At 40.3% G+C, this 15,760-nt stretch overlaps 1 protein-coding gene across 4 annotated transcripts; it reads left to right on the top strand.

The window, feature by feature from the left end:
• The first annotated feature begins 270 nt into the window (after positions 1–270).
• On the top strand, positions 271–14,421 carry ppef1 (protein phosphatase, EF-hand calcium binding domain 1). Of its 4 annotated transcripts, none has more exons than XM_085166670.1 (19): positions 272–626; positions 943–1,050; positions 2,061–2,093; positions 4,054–4,181; positions 4,264–4,324; positions 5,715–5,878; positions 5,969–6,083; positions 6,506–6,552; positions 6,871–7,037; positions 7,147–7,183; positions 7,304–7,453; positions 9,398–9,549; positions 9,667–9,907; positions 10,012–10,197; positions 12,380–12,522; positions 12,684–12,790; positions 12,901–13,064; positions 13,464–13,548; positions 13,640–14,421. In XM_085166670.1, exons 1-19 carry the CDS (start codon positions 584–586, stop codon positions 13,867–13,869), a joined length of 2,361 nt encoding a protein of 786 aa, XP_085022796.1. In that variant the 5' UTR covers positions 272–583; the 3' UTR covers positions 13,870–14,421. The 4 variants fall into 4 exon arrangements, with proteins under 4 accessions (XP_085022805.1, XP_085022796.1, XP_085022813.1 ...); XM_085166687.1 differs by having other exon boundaries at positions 891–1,050; XM_085166679.1 differs by lacking the exon at positions 2,061–2,093 and having other exon boundaries at positions 271–626.
• The last annotated feature ends 1,339 nt before the right edge of the window (positions 14,422–15,760 follow it).

The following is a 15,760-nucleotide window of genomic DNA, read 5'->3' as shown; positions in this document are numbered from 1 at the left end:
TTCAGGAGAGGCTGGCTGATTCAACAATATGGTTCAAACATCAGTAAACTTAAAAGGAAAAATCCATCCTTTGAAATGGCGAAGTCATGACCTTAACCCTGGGGAAATGGTGTGGCATGACCTTAAGTGCAAGTGTGTCTTGGTGGGGGGGATTTTTCCAGGCTCCCCCCAAATAAAGGCTCTCTTGTCATAACTAGGATGAAAACCAGACTATTTTGAGTTAATGTTAAGTGGGTTTTTTTTGTTTTTTTTCCCAGGAGGACAGAAGTTAGAATACACACTGTTTTCTTATCATACTTGGTTAACAAGCTAATTAAACTGCATCTGAAAACTTAAAACGCTGTCAAAGGAAAAACGAGACTTCCCACTCGTCAAACACCGGCCCCTCCCGGGTTGAGGTTTCACTCCACCTGATGCCTCCGCCTCTTCTGTGAGCTCTCCTCCTGCACCAGTAGCTCCTGTTGCATGTAAAGCTGCTCCGGAAACGCTCCAGAGTCCTCATATCGACCCGTTTTTACGCTAAAATCGATTCCATAAGCTAATAAGGGAATATAGCGCGCAACCGTATTTTATTATTATTGGTATGAATGAACTGCATGACCCTGTCGCGCGGATAAGAGCTACAGGTAGGTTTGAACTGATGATTTTTGCCTAACAAACACCTCTTTGGAATACGATGCTGTCCTAAAAGGTAACGCACAGTAAGACAATGAGCAGCGTTTTTATTTTATTTTGGTATGATTTAACTCTATTAACTAGCAGGATAATTCTTACTGTTGCTTTTTTTGTATTGTTTTATTTTTGTAAGTTGAAGCCAATCCTGCACTGTTTGAATACATTGAAGGCAACGTGATAATCGAGTACTGCTTTAACGATGTGTCTCTATAAAGGGAGCACGTTCTCATATCAATCAGTGTCATGTCACCAAATACCACCAAACAGCTTTGGAAGAAGCGGCTAATGTGAGCCCTTCTGGACCCTCTCTGTTAGCCATCATGGGATGTGGCACCTCTGTCGCCACAGAAAAGCAAGGAGAAACACTGGAGCAGGGTAAGCATGTGTAGGTGGTTTAATGCTGAAGTACACTGGATATTGGGATTTTTATTGTCTCCCCACCCCCCTCCTCCAAAATATACTGTCCCCAGAGAGATTTGTTCCTCCTGTGAAAGGTGGGAAAAACCCACATGCAAAGACGTCACACACACAAAACACCCCCTAGGTGTTAAACACTAATTGGAAAGCAAAGCTCACGTGATGTTAAACAGCATATTTATTCGTGCTGTGTAATACTGCAAATTTTAGTATAGATCCGATACTAAGTAAATACACTGCCAATGTTACCAATACCAATACTTTTAACTTATAAAGAACTTATGTAGGGAAAAGCAGCGACTTAGCAAATGATTAACATAATTCAGTGAGCTACATACTGAACAAAGAAGATTAAAGCAAAGTATCGATCCCATCGTGTTTGTACCAATACGGATACCAGTGATAATATCGATATTTTTTTAATGTATCCGCCCACCTCTACTGTTTCTGGGCCCTTACAGAGACTTTTATTTCCCATTACTCAAGTACAGGATAGTTTAATAAATGATTACACATCAGACACATACAGTTGCCCCTTATTAAAAATGACTGCAGTCAGTTCACCTAAATTGCAGGGTGTACTCCAGGTGTTACTGAGTGCTTGTGTTTATGCAAAGGCATTTTGTAATTCTATGCTTTAGTAAGTTACTAACCTGTTCTGCTGCAGCAAGGTGATGATAGCTATTTTTTTGCTGCAGTAAATGTGCCTCTGATTTTGACAGATGATGCTTTCCCTCCTTTGCAGTCTGTCTTTTCTTCTCTTTAATGAGTGCTGCTGCTCCCAGAAGCTTGTTTAATTTGCTTAGTTTTCCCAATCCCACTGTTGCACACGACCTCCCTTGTGTCTTGTTATCTCTCATATTGTGTGTGTGTGTGTGTGTGTGTGTGTGTGTATGCTCATTTTCACAGTTTTATTCAATTACACGTTTCACGTTTTCTCGCTGAATTGTAGTTTTCCCTTCATGCAGATGAACCAGTTAAGACTCCCAGCCCGGCTCTGAGTAAGACCCCGCTCATCCTTAACTGCCAGGCTTTTACTCATGTGGCATGTGTATCTGTGTTTGTGTGCTTGTCTGTCTGCATTTTTACATTTTGCAAGAGTAACGGAGGATTTCTGTGGCCTGTGGAGTTCTGTAGAACTAAAAAGAAAACAATGGGTAAATAACAGCTGAAGAGTCATAGGCATCTGAGGTATGAGTTGTTGAAGCAAGGTTTAGCAGTAGTATGGTTTCACGCTATGAGTGAGCGCTACAAATGGGATGTTTGCTTTGAGTGTGCTGGTGGAGATGTATGGGGAGGTCAGAAGGAGCTTCACTTTCTCTTTGTGGATCTAGAGAGGGACTGTATGAGGAAGTAAGGAGAGGCAGAGAAGTATGTGAGGACGGTGAGATGTGGAGTAGGAGTGACACAAGGGTTCAAGGTAGGGGTGGGATTATATCAGCGGTCAGCTCTGAGCCCCTTTTTGTTCAAAGCGGTGATGGACTCGCTGAGAGATGAAGCTCAGACAGGAGTCTGCATACATTATGATGTTCACTGACATTATGATCTGTAATGAGAGGAGGGAGCAGGTGGAGCCTGGAGCAATGGAGGCATGCACTGGAGAGAAGAGGAGGGGAAGTAGGTAGAAGCAAGACAATACGTGTGTGAATGAGAGGAAGAAAGGTGTAACAGTGAAGCTGCAAGGAGTACAGGTAGTAAAGACGCACAAGTTTAAACATTTGGGTTCAGCCATGCAAAGCAATGGACAGCGCACAATGTCAGGAGTGATTTGTGGCCTGCTATGATGTATGGTTTGGAGACGGTGGTGCTGACAAAATGACAAGAGGTGGAACTGGACATGGCAAAGTTGAAGATGCTAAAAATTTTATTAAGAGTGACAAGAATGGACAAGATTAGAAATGAGTACATCAGAGGGACAGCTCAGGTTGAGTAGAGACAAGGTTAGAGGCGAGGATGAGATAGTTCAGACAAGTTCATAGGAGGGATGGTGGATATATTGGATAAAGTTGAGTATGGAGCTGCCAGGCAGTAGGAAAGAGGAAGACCACAGAAGGGTCATGTGTGTAGTGAAGGAGGGTCCAGAGGGTTGGTGTGATGGAGGACGATGCTAGAGATGGGGTGAGATGGAGACAGCTAAAAAAGACGTTTTCATTTTCATCTGTTTTCATCTTTGTTTGCTACTACATACACTCACTGGGCACTTTATTAGGTACGCCTTTTGCCCTCAGAACTGCCTTAGTTCTTCATGCCATAGGTTTAACAAGGTGCTGGAAACCTTGCTCAGAGATTTGATCCATACTGAGATGATAGCATCACACAGTACCTGCAGATTCATCTGCTACACATCCATGATGTGACATTTCTGTTCCACCACATCCCAAGGGAGCTGGGATTTGAGCATTGTGGTATGGTGCGTTGTCTTCCTGGAAGCAGCCATCACAAGGGTACTAATTTTAGCCGTACAATTTGAATGTTTCAGCATGTAGCATGTTGCTATCATACAATTTTTGTGATCCTTGAATTGTAGCCTCAGCCTTCCTGTTCCTAACTGACAGGAATGCCACCTGTAGCCCGTCTATTTCAGAGATGCTCTTCTCCATACTTCGATTGTAACCAGTGGTTATTTGAGTTACTGTTGCCATCCTATCAGCTCAAAGCAGTCTGGCCATTGTCCTCTGAGCTCTGGCATCACCCAGAGATCAACAGTTTCTTAAATACTCAAACCAGCCCGTCTGTCACCAACACCCATGCCATGTTACTTACATCACCTCTCTTCTCTATTCTGATGCTCAGTTTGAACTTTATCAGGTCATCTTGACCTAAATGCACTAAGTTGCTGCTATTTGATTGGTTGATTAGATATTTGTGTTAATGAGCAGTTGAAGAGGCGTACCTAATAGAGTGGCTGGTATTTTCGCACATGTTTAGCCTGTAAATAAAAAATACAACATTTTGTTGCAGCTATGAAGGCAGCTGTTTTGATCCAGCGATGGTACCGGCGCTACATGGCCCGTCTTGAGATGAGACGCAGGTACACTTGGAACATCTTTCAGTCTATTGAATACGCCGGGGAACAAGACCAGCTACAGGTGTCTCTCACTACAGGCATCTATTTTGCAAATTTCAGAAGTATCATAAAGCTTAAACATGTGTTTCTTTTTGGTTTTTCAGCTCTCTAGTTTCTTCACTTTCATGCTGGACAACTTCACTCAGCTGAATGGGAATGGGCCAGGTTAGGGGAGAAAATTCTCATATCTACAGCGTAAAAGGGTGTATCATTATTATTATTATTATTATTATTATTATTATTTTGCATGTCTAAAACTTAGATTTTTGCCTATAATATTTGGAACTGCTGAAGTAATGTTTGCTTCCTTTTGAAATAAAATATAATTTCCTAGTCCTGCTATGTAGACAGGATCTCACTGGGTTTTAATGTATGCAGAAACGACAAACTTATCACACTGTAGCAGCTAAATAAATGTGCCTAATTTTAAGAAACATTCGTTTTCTTATCAGTTGGTGTTTAATGATTGTTCTTTTTAACTTTTCCAACACCCCCGTTGTTTAAATTAACACCATTTTGTTTGTTATGCCACTGTACTTTAGATATTTTGATCTAGACGAGGAAACCCATTGCATATACCCTGTTGCTTAGCAACTACTGTGAATGCGGAGGCCAATGTGTCGGTGTGGTGCACTGAAACAGCTGTGGCTTAAGTGTGTATTGACCCGCTCTTCCAGCTCAAAAGCATAATGTTTCATTGACAAGCTAATCCTCAGGGAAACCCTTTTTTGCTCATCATCTCCTGAACATCCTCTTCATGGGTTTTACGTTAAGTCTACATAAGGGATGCAAAGAGGCCAGACTCTGCTGTCTCGGTTTACTAGGTACAGGATCTGTGTTTTTATATTTGTTTGTCAGAGACACTATAGAGGAAATAACACAATAGGAGAGGGATATGGGCCTCTGGGTAGACATCTGTCCCAGCACTGCTTGTTTGCATAATTTAAAGGCTGTCGGGATTTGTTTTTATATTTGAAACTTCAGTGAGGTCTCAAATATGAGAAGAATATTTAGTATATCCTATATTACCTGTATATGAGATTATAGTATAGCACCTGTATATGAGAGAGAGGGGGGGAAGCAACAATACACTCCCAGTACAGACAAAATAGAAATTGTTGATGACAAGCTTATCATTGATTAAGTCAGAAAAAGAAGAGCTGTGTGGTGGGTGGGTTGCAAAGCAGCTTGCAGATGTGCTGCACCTATAGTCATGTTAAAGCAGGTTAAAAAGCGCCACCTAGAAAACATTTTGCACTGGGGTGCTTAGAAGGGCATCAGCTAAGCCATCATCTCTCGTGAGCTGGCATTAACAACAGTGGATTTACCAGGATTGATAGCTGAGGTTTTTTAAGCTGTTATATAATTTTTTCATATAACCAAATATTGCGCATTCCTGTTTTTGATTTAAAGGATGTAAAGGTGAGGATAGAGGAAAACGTACAAGATATATACCATTTACTCATTTTTTTTCTTGAGAAAGATAAGATTTCATGTTTGTGTACATCTAGCTTTCATTTTAAATAAATTATATGATATGTAAATTGCGTTTCAGACTTGATCTCCCAGCTGCTGGATCCAGTGGTGGACCCATGGTTAGACAGAGAAACCTGCTACAACTTGATCCATGTTCCAGAGTCCTACACCGGACCTAGATTATCATTTCCTCTCTCCGTCGCTGATACAAATGCGCTCCTGAGTGCGTTTAAGGATCAGCAGGTACCAAATATGAGCCTTTCACTTTGTCTCTTAAACATCTGATTGTCTGGTGGTTTAGATTTGGGGTGCTCACTGCTTTTTTCCACACAGACTCTCCATGCCAGATATGTTCTCCAGCTGCTGTATGAGACCAAAAAGCTCCTCAAACAGATGCCAAACATAGTCCACTTGTCGACATCCTACTACAAAGAGATCACTATATGTGGTGGGTCTCAGTGTCTCTTGTTAATTTAAGATTCAAAATTATACGTTTTGAGGACAATAAAAAATATCTATTTTAATATCAGTGAAGCACAGACCAAATGAATGATCTCTGTAGTTTTTAAATGAGAGATGGTGTTGTTTAAAAACAGTTGATTGTATCTTACTGGCAGCTTCCCAAGAAAGGTAAGTCCTACTTATTTGCACACTGATCAGCCACTTGACTCCTCTTGCACAGCTTTCCTCCCCCTACCTTTGCATGTCATTAAACTCAAGAATACTTGAGTAACAAAAATGAAAACACACACTCATAAGGCTGAGGTGGAGCAATCCTTATGATTAGGGAGTTTTAGACCACTTCTGTAAACCCATAAAGCAACAGGACTTTAGTTTCTTGATTGCAGTGACTTTTTTCTTTTGGTACAGGTGATCTGCACGGACGACTTGATGACTTACTACTTATATTTTATAAGGTAAGGCTGCCCGTACAACAGCTTTCTTAAGCATCATTCGTGCATCATCTACCTCATAGCAATATCAGATTTCATGTAGATATTTTATAAATAAAAGACCATCTGCAGTTAAACCCTAAGCAGTCACTATATGTAATTTTTATTTTTTTAATAAATTCTTCTGCCCGTCAGAGAGCAAAGAACAACTAACTGACACGCATCAGTCATTTTTTAGACTGTAGGGTCATTGCAGGGGGAGTTTCTATGACAACAAACCTCAGATGGTTAAATAAGTAAAAGCTGAAGGTCTGACTGTTTTCATGTTTTTGTTTTTCTCAGAATGGCCTTCCCTCTGCAGAGACACTGTACGTGTTTAATGGGGACTTTGTGGACCGTGGAAAAAAGTCAGTTGAAGTGGTTATCCTGCTGTTTGCCTTCCTTTTGCTTTACCCAGACTACATGCACCTGAACCGAGGAAACCATGAAGACCACATAATGAACCTCAGGCAAGTTTAGAAAAGGGTGAAGTAAAAAATATTTACCTGTCTAGGTTCACCATGAACACGGGGAGAATAGAGTATCAGGGTTTAAAGGTTTGTGGTTTTCTTTTTTCAGATACGGGTTCACAAAGGAAGTCATGCAGAAGTACAAGGTAAAGTCCAAATTCATGCCGTCAGTCTGATTTTATGTCCACAACTCAGTAAGCACTTTGCAGCTTGGTGACTGTCACAGCTGATTTTTATTTTAAATTACTGTTCTCGCCTGTTTGCAGACTCATGGCCGTGAGATCCTTCAGCTGTTTCAGGATGTTTTCAGCCTCCTGCCCATCGCAACAGTTATAGACGAAAAGATTCTGATCGTTCACGGAGGGATTTCAGACCAGACTGACTTAGACTTCCTGAGCTCCATAGAGAGACACAAGGTCAGCGGAATCAATCAGCTTTGGCCACCAGGGGTCAGAAAAAACAACTTTTTACATGCTGACGCACTCATACCCACCACACAACAATGTAGCTGTGTGCAGCGTGGAAAAAAGTGGTTTGTAGTTTTATCCAGCAACAGGAGTCAGATTCCTGAGACGCATATTGAGACATGTTGTAGAGTTGGTTCAGCAGCTTCTCGGTAACAGCTGCAAGGCTCCGTTATTAGAGTTATTCGAGTAGCTTCTTTCTAGGCCAGCTACTGTGTGAATAGGGGTTAAAATGGGATTTGGCAGGTGGGGAGACCCTAAGGTTGGGTGTCGGAGTGCGGTGTGGAGAAAGGCATCACTTTCCTTACTTCCCTGTAGGGGTGGCTGTAGGTCAGGTGGTGAAATGGGACTTTTACCCACTGGAAAGGTAGCGGATCGATCCCGGACTCCTCCGGTCTGTGTGCCGAAGCATCCTTAGCAAGATGCTAAACCCTGAGTAGTGTGATTCTGTGTGTGATGTGTATGATAGATATCAGTCACATAAGCTCTAGTTAAATTTTATTTGTCTGCTACCTATAATCAGCTGGCCTCTGCTGCTGTTCCAATATTCACTGCTCCTTGTGGATTTAGCCAACTGAATTCATCAAGATCTAAGCAGATGTTTGTGAGCTGGTTGGCTGATTTCCAACCCCTCGACAACATAAAGCTGGTAAAAAGTAGAAGTTAAAAAAAGTGGAATTTGGTGAGTGAATCTAATCAGCACCATAAATCTGGTGTCCTTGATGAAACCAAACACTGAAAACAAAAGCAAAGTGTGCTTTGCAGTCCAACATACAGCATCATTGTAAAGTTCACCTGTTTGTGTGTTTGTTAAACTGTTTGAAAAGTTGCATTTGAAATTCCCTGCATGATTACTCTGTTTATGCTCACTCCTCCTCTATAGCGCTGATTAGATTCTGAATTAGGCCATCATGAACAAACTATAGTCACATCTGCACCTTGAACACATCACAGAGATGAGAGGTAAAAAGGGATGTGTTGATGGTGTAAGCAGACACATTTAATTGCTCATTAATCTAAAGTGCCTCAGTTCCTTTCCAGACACTTCCAGCCCACCTTAACCCCAGTTTGTGGGCTTTTATTATGGTATCAATCTGCATTCAAGATTGCTACTCCAAGTCCGATTAATGGACTCCTGCTTGATAAAAAAACAAAATATTTAGCCTGACAAATTTTGAAGGTTTCTGTGACATTGCAGTGTTTCACGGTAGGATTAGCTGAATAATGAAGCAGCAAACCGGAGGCTAGGTTTCCAGCAGAAGGGTTAAAAAAGTAGGAAATTCATGCACAGGGATTAAGAGACACAATTTGTGAGAGTTCACCTTATTTTGCAGGACCAATACAAAGTAGTTTGACTTTGCTTCACTGTTTGGTGCTCAGGTGACGTTCACGAAGTTTCCATTTCACAGAGCTTTTCTTCTGGCGTGTCTCAGACAATTGCAAAAAGATGTTTAAATGCTTCTAATATGGCAACCTTCAACACTGTCCTGTACCTATGCTATTTTATTGTTTTATTATTATTTATTATTTGTTTTTATTTTGAATGATGGACTTGGTTTTGAAAGAAAATGACACAAAAATAAAATTGTATTTGAATAAATTATTGCATTTATTCTCTTAAAATGCAGAAAGCACAGAGCATGAATGGTCATCACAGGTATTTCAGAGAATGCTTTAATATGTATGAAAGTTATCATTAAGGTGGATTTTATTGATTTATTTGTTTATTTTTTACATTAAAATACTCCTTTAGTATTTGCTAAGCACTGCACTAAAGATGTGTATATACCTTTTTTTTTCACCCTTTTTTTATGTTACTTTTCTGTCTTCACGTTTTGCTGTTTGTCAGCACGTTGTTTCCACCTCACTGCTACCTCCCATTCCTTCCTCTTGTAGGTGAAATCAGCCCTGAGATTTCCCAGGTGCAGTTTGGAGCACCTGGACATCAGTCAGTCCTGCAGACAGACCAAAAGAACGAGATCCACAGACAGCTCTCGTCCCAGCAGCAGTCGCAGTCAAAACAAGAACCAAAGGACACCCAACACGAGGTGTGACCGCAGCCCACAGACACTCACATGTGTTTTTATGTAGTAAGGTCCGTGTGCAGTTAGCTCCTGTTAACAGCTACAGGGCCTCTTTTCTACCGCCATTTGTTTTTTCTCTAGGAAGAAGCGGTGCAGGCTCAGCCGACAAGACAGCGCCGCCTCCACCTCTTCCTCCTCCTCATCTTCCTCGTCATCCTCTTCACTCTGCTCTCCTCGAACCCCATCCTGCCTCTCCCCGCATGCTTTTCCATCTTCTCCTTGCATGCCTTACTCTGTTAACGTCCTCCAAGTGCCTTTCCTGGACTCTCTGTCCTCCGTTCCCCTCCCGTCACCTTCGCAGCATGAGCAGGAATGGAAGCAGGTGAGAGGAGCAGAGAACACATTAACACTGTTTAATAATCTGCTCATTTGATGAGCTCCTTCTTTGTCTTGGTCAACACTTTCATCTGCTTTACTCTGGAGCAGATAGTGGATATATTGTGGAGTGACCCTAAAATCCAAGATGGCTGCAGTCCCAACACCTTTAGAGGTGGAGGCTGCTACTTTGGCCCTGATGTCACCCAGAGACTACTGCTCCAACACGGACTCCAGCTGCTCATCCGCTCACATGAGTGCAAACAAGAAGGATACGAGTTCTGTCACAATGGAAAGGTACACAAGGTGCAATCATTTCATTTAAAAGTGTCACTAACACTTTAAAATACAGCCTAGACTAAGGGCTTAATTCCCCTCTAATTAAATGGAATTTCACTGTAATTATAATTACAGTTAAGTGTAGGTACCCTCGGGTAAGAGGGTACTCTAAGCAAATATAAGTACTCTTTAAATAATTATAATGAATGTCTAAGTAATTTTAAATAGCGCATGAGGAACTTTAAACTTTGTATAACGTAAGGTATTTTATATTAAAGCAATAATTACAATGTAATTACATTTAAGTATTGCATAAGTAATTTTAGTCGTGCCTAAATTCTAGATATAGTACAGGAAAGGACTGTATGTCATTTTAAGTACTTCTAAAGTAATTTTGTACTGCATCATTTCTTTAATTTTGCTGAAAAACAAACAGTATTTGTATACATTGTACAATTTAGGGGGACCAGCCGTGTTATGGAGTGGCTTAACTCTGGCTCCATCATAAGGTCACATAGGCCTGAGAATTTTCCTTGTAAGTCGTTAAGGCGGAACAGTCATTTCATTTATATTGGAAAAGTAAAAGGACAGTTTAATAATAAAACATTCATCATGAGCATCAACATTATGAATACTTCGTAAAGATGTAAAAAGACGAGATTAATCCACTTCATAATACCGCCAACACCATGAAAAATACAACATATTTACAATGTAAGATGAGGAAATATTGTTTGTTTTTCAGATAAATTTCACAGTACTTAAATTTGCTCACAGTATAGTAATTTCCTCTGAAGCACTGACTTGTTACCTCTTATTCTAGTGTGCCTACCTTTAGGTATTTGTAGGTAAATATAATTACATTATAATTTCAAATAAAGTACATTGAAATTCCAAAAAATTTAAAAAGAAATTCTGAAAAATTCTAAAAAATGTTGTTCACTGTCTAAAGCATGGCTATTCAACTACGAAGTTAGTTGGGCCAGATTTTCAAACCGAGGAATTTATCTGGGCCAGATATTTTTTTTTAAGCCAGTAAGCAGCAGATCATGATCAATTTCAAATCCACACAACTGTATTGAAAAACAAGTATTTTTTTTATTCTTTTTCCCCTGTAAATCTGGTGACCTCTCACAAATGCACACCAAAAGATCCATTTAAAAAAAAAAAGGGAGCTATAACTAAACTATTTTTTGCACATTTGAAATAATAATAATAATAACAAAAAAACATTTTGATAATTCCCTTTCAAATTAAAATAAATATTTCACTGACCACTCACTTTTCCTGCCATGGATGGAGCCCCATCCGTCACAAGTATACAGACACGCATCATATCCAGACTACTTTCCTCAAAAAGAGCTGAAATCTTCTCAAACATTATTTCGCCAGCTGTGTGTCCCTCTAACGGTAGTAAGCCGAGCAATTTCCCATCCAAAAAACGGACATATACACACAACTGTGCATTATCAGTTCTGTCTGTGATCTCCTGCTATAGACATTACATCAGTTTTCTTCAGGTCATCTAACAGCATTTCAAACTCGTCTGACGCCAGAACTTCTACTCTACGAATATTTGAACTGTCCTACAGGGGTACGTTTTTAATAGCAGATGTCACACTTACTTTAATTTTTTCATCACTTTTCACCGCATCCACCATGGCCAGCATGCAGTATTTCACTGTTTCAGAATCTGTCAAAGGCCTTTTCTTCTTCGCCAAGAAGTAAACACGAAGGGAAGCTGCTGCAGCTCTCTCTTGGGCTGTACAGGACCCTCATCATGGTAGTACAACTCCGGTTGTAAGATTATTAAACTCGGTATTTGTAATTTGTCGGTCCAGGCAGGGTTAAACCGACAGGAGTGAGAAAGACATGCTGTTGTCGCATCATATATTACGATGATTGTTTAATATGTTTACATCACGGTGCATTGTGGGTTAAATATTGCTAGGCTACTAGGAGTGTTGCATTCACAGTCTACACTACGCTGTAGGAATTTTTAATTTTTTAATTTTTTTTTTAAATCAATTAATGAATAAATTTTTGCGTTTTCTCTGTGTTTCTGCCAGGACCACAGGCAGGGCCACTCGCAGGGCCGGCCAAATGCGGCCACTTCTGGGCCGCATTTGGCCCGCGGGCCGCCATTTGAATAGGCTTGGTCTAAAGGTTTTGCCTTGTTGAGTCTATTTCCATATTGTAGGTGATCACCATCTTCTCTGCGTCCAATTATTACGAGGAGGGAAGCAACCGAGGAGCCTATGTCAAACTGGGGCGAGAGCTGGTGCCCCGCTTCTACCAGTACCAAGTCAGCCGGACTACTCGCAAACTTACTCTGACACAGAGGTAACACGGGTGTCTGGTGTGTCTGTGTGTACTGTGGGGGCGATGAAGCAATGCTCAGGGTAGTAGCACTGAAACTAATCATGACAAAATCTTGTGCATAATTTTATAATTCTATTAAATGTGTAAGAAAGGTTGGTCTAGGTTAACGTTTGTGTCTGCAGAGTGCGAGCCGCTGAGGGCTCTGCTCTCAGAGCCTTAAAGGAGAAGCTGTTTGCTCACCGCTCCGAGCTGATGGCCGGCTTCCAGCAGTACGACCAGAATAACACAGGTGCTCTCTTCTCACTCCATTTTCTTATAAATGTCATGTTGTTTTAATATTCAGGTTTGATTCCCAGGCTGACATGGAGAGTTTTTACATTTGCACACGCCTTGCTTCAGGTCGTGTGTCGGTCTGCGAGTGGGCTCTGGTTCTGGAGTCTGTACTGAGACTGGACCTGCCGTGGAGGACGCTTCGTCCACACTTAGCCCGTCTGGCACCGGATGGCAGCCTGGAGTATCAGTCCTGCTTCGAGGATATGGGACCAGGCATTCCTCTGCCGCAGGTCAGAAACGAAGGGGTACAAAAGAAACACGTGCATTCGCTCGAGAAATGACCTTAAAGGAAAAAGGAGATGAAGGAAAACCCTGTTTTCATCTGAAGTTATACGCTTAATATAAACATCCCTTTGTCTTATTATACAATACTCCAGTCACAAACATCCAGATTATCGAAAGGCTCTTCACAGCATTTTTTTTTTTACATAGCAGTTCTTTCTCATTTGCACTTTTAAAACGAGTCCATTTTACTCCTGATCCTGTTCTTTTGTCTACAATGTCGAACTTGTATCTGCGAGGAGGGATTTTGCCCCCAGTGGTACAGTTACTTCTAGCTTCGCAGTACATATTCCCAGCACTACTGCTGTTAAACACAGCTGGAAGGACTCCTGTTTTTTATCTTTCAGGTCACTTCAAATTTGGCTGAAACTCTGTTCAGATACAGGACAGACATTGAGATAATATTCAACATCATAGACAAAGATCATTCAGGTAAATAAAAAGCAAAAAATCTTTTTCGAGATAATGTTTCAAATAAGCCAAAACTGACTTGTACGTGAGTGATGTTTGTTTTAACCTGTAGGTCTGATTTCCATTGAGGAGTTTCGTCAAACTTGGCGTCTTTTTAGCGCTCACTTGGGAGTTGCCATCGACGACAGTGCCATTGATGACCTGGCCCGGAGTATTGACTTTAATAAGGATGGCAGTATAGACTTCACTGAGTTCCTAGAGGCATTTAGAGTGGTACACAAACTGGACAGCAAAGATCAGCAACTGCATGAAAAGATGGATGGAGAGAAGAGGACAGGCTGAATACTAAACTGTGGAAGTACCAATGTAGGATACTGTAGGATATAACAAAGGACAGCATATACATCTCAGAATATTTGAAGACAATACCACTGGAAGTGATTAGGTCATGATTCATTAGCAGATTTCTCAATTGTGGTGTGTGGGTTAGGGTTAGGAGGGGTATGGCTCTGGGAATGCCGATATCTAAGGCTGATTTAAATAAAGTGATATATCCCTAATTTTATTATGTCTTTTATTGCACCACCAGCTTTTTAGAGGGGCTGACTGTGGAGAAAAAAAACGTCTTAACAACTGCTGGTCCTAGTAAAATGAATATTTCAAAGAACAGCACAATAGAGTGAAAAACCTTTACAGTGAGCTGATTAAAAAAAATCAGCTACAAAATCAGAAGAACCTCTCGAGGTGTTGTGTACTTCAGGCACTGTTTGATTTACTTTTATTCATTTTCTTCCACAGAAATTGAACTGAAAAATATGGTGCAATTGAAAACGATTGTACAGCTGTACCTAATAAAGTTGACTGAATGTAGGTTTACAAGTATTGGTGTAAAAGATGCTTTTTTTTAATTAAAATTTTTTATTTAAAAATTTTTTATTATTTTATTTTATTTTATTTTAATTTTATTATTATTTCTTAAATTGTAAAATATAAGTGTCCAGTGGGAGGTCCCTAAATTATTTGTCCAAAACTATAAGATGTTTAGTTAAATGTATTCTTGTCTCCACCAGAGTCCAGAGATGGAGAGTACGTTAGAAACTGCTTTGGCATCAGTTGTATACACACATTTTCTCTTCATTTACTAGTTGGTCTAAATAACTATTGTTGGGTTTATCTAGACACAAACCCCGCTGGAAGATGAGACACTCAATAACTGCACGACAAAACAAGGCAAGACAGAGCTCTTTTGTCTTTGTGGCTCGCGAGGGAAGTCAGCCCAGGCCTTCACCTGTCCTTAGCCAACTTCGACTGATTCCTCCGCTACAGCCCTTTTTATTGTCAACAAGCAATCATTCATGAATATGCAATTACAAATACATGTGACATTCTTAAGCAGTCATATCTGAACAACATCAGTGTCTGTATTCTGTGTGTGTAGGTGCACGTGTGTGTGTGTGTGTGTGTTTCCTGCCATACCATACATAGACATACGACCTTTCAATGAACTTAAACTGTGTGTACGAGGTATGCAGAAAAGCAGACGTAAGCGTCTTGCTAAACATAAAAACAGGGACTTGCAATAGGTCATATCTCAAAGGAACTCTTAAAGGTGTGAAGTCTTGCACCTCAAGAAACAGAACATGGTCCATTCCAAATGTATAACATAGCTCGTCTCTGCACTAAGCTGCACTCTAAATAAAGAAAGCACATTTTGTCAGCACAGACACAGTAAATGTGTCTGTGCTGTAAAGGTTGAAAATAAATCCTCTGACTGCCCGGCCTTTACTTCATAATGATAGCCATATTAGGACACATAAAGGCAATGATTATATATCTATATATTTTAGCACAAATGACAATATAAGAAATATCAATTCCAACAAGTATAATTATAGAAAAAATAAGGAGTGTGTATTTTTATCATCATAATTATAATTATAATACATTATTATTATTATTATACTTGCTTAAATTTGAAGCAATTATATGATAAAAGGAGAGCGCTTGAACGCACCACGGTAATTTGACAGATTTTACACACAGTATTGAAAGCAGCACAACTGTGTCGATAGAGCAGCGTTCAACTGCATTTTAGAAGCGAACAACACACAAAAAAGCTAATGTTGGTGAAGAAGAACAGGGACACAGGCCATAGATCTTTTCAGATACCAGTGATATGGGATTTGTAGTGTGCTTATCAGACCAGTGCTTATCAGACCAGTCTCTGGTAGCA

Source organism: Neolamprologus multifasciatus, chromosome 1, assembly GCF_963576455.1.
Source record: "Neolamprologus multifasciatus chromosome 1, fNeoMul1.2, whole genome shotgun sequence".
NCBI lineage: Eukaryota > Metazoa > Chordata > Actinopteri > Cichliformes > Cichlidae > Neolamprologus > Neolamprologus multifasciatus.
Note: the sequence above shows the minus strand (reverse complement) of the source record. Positions and strands in the feature narration are given on the sequence as shown.

Bases quoted from the DNA above. Each gene is read 5' to 3' on its own strand.
- ppef1 (XM_085166670.1), top strand. From the start codon at position 584: ATGAATGAACTGCATGACCCTGTCGCGCGGATAAGAGCTACAG. The intron at 1,051-2,060 runs GTAAGCATGTGT...CCCTTCATGCAG, and splicing joins AGGAGAAACACTGGAGCAGG to ATGAACCAGTTAAGACTCCC. The intron at 6,084-6,505 runs GTGGGTCTCAGT...CTTTTGGTACAG, and splicing joins CAAAGAGATCACTATATGTG to GTGATCTGCACGGACGACTT.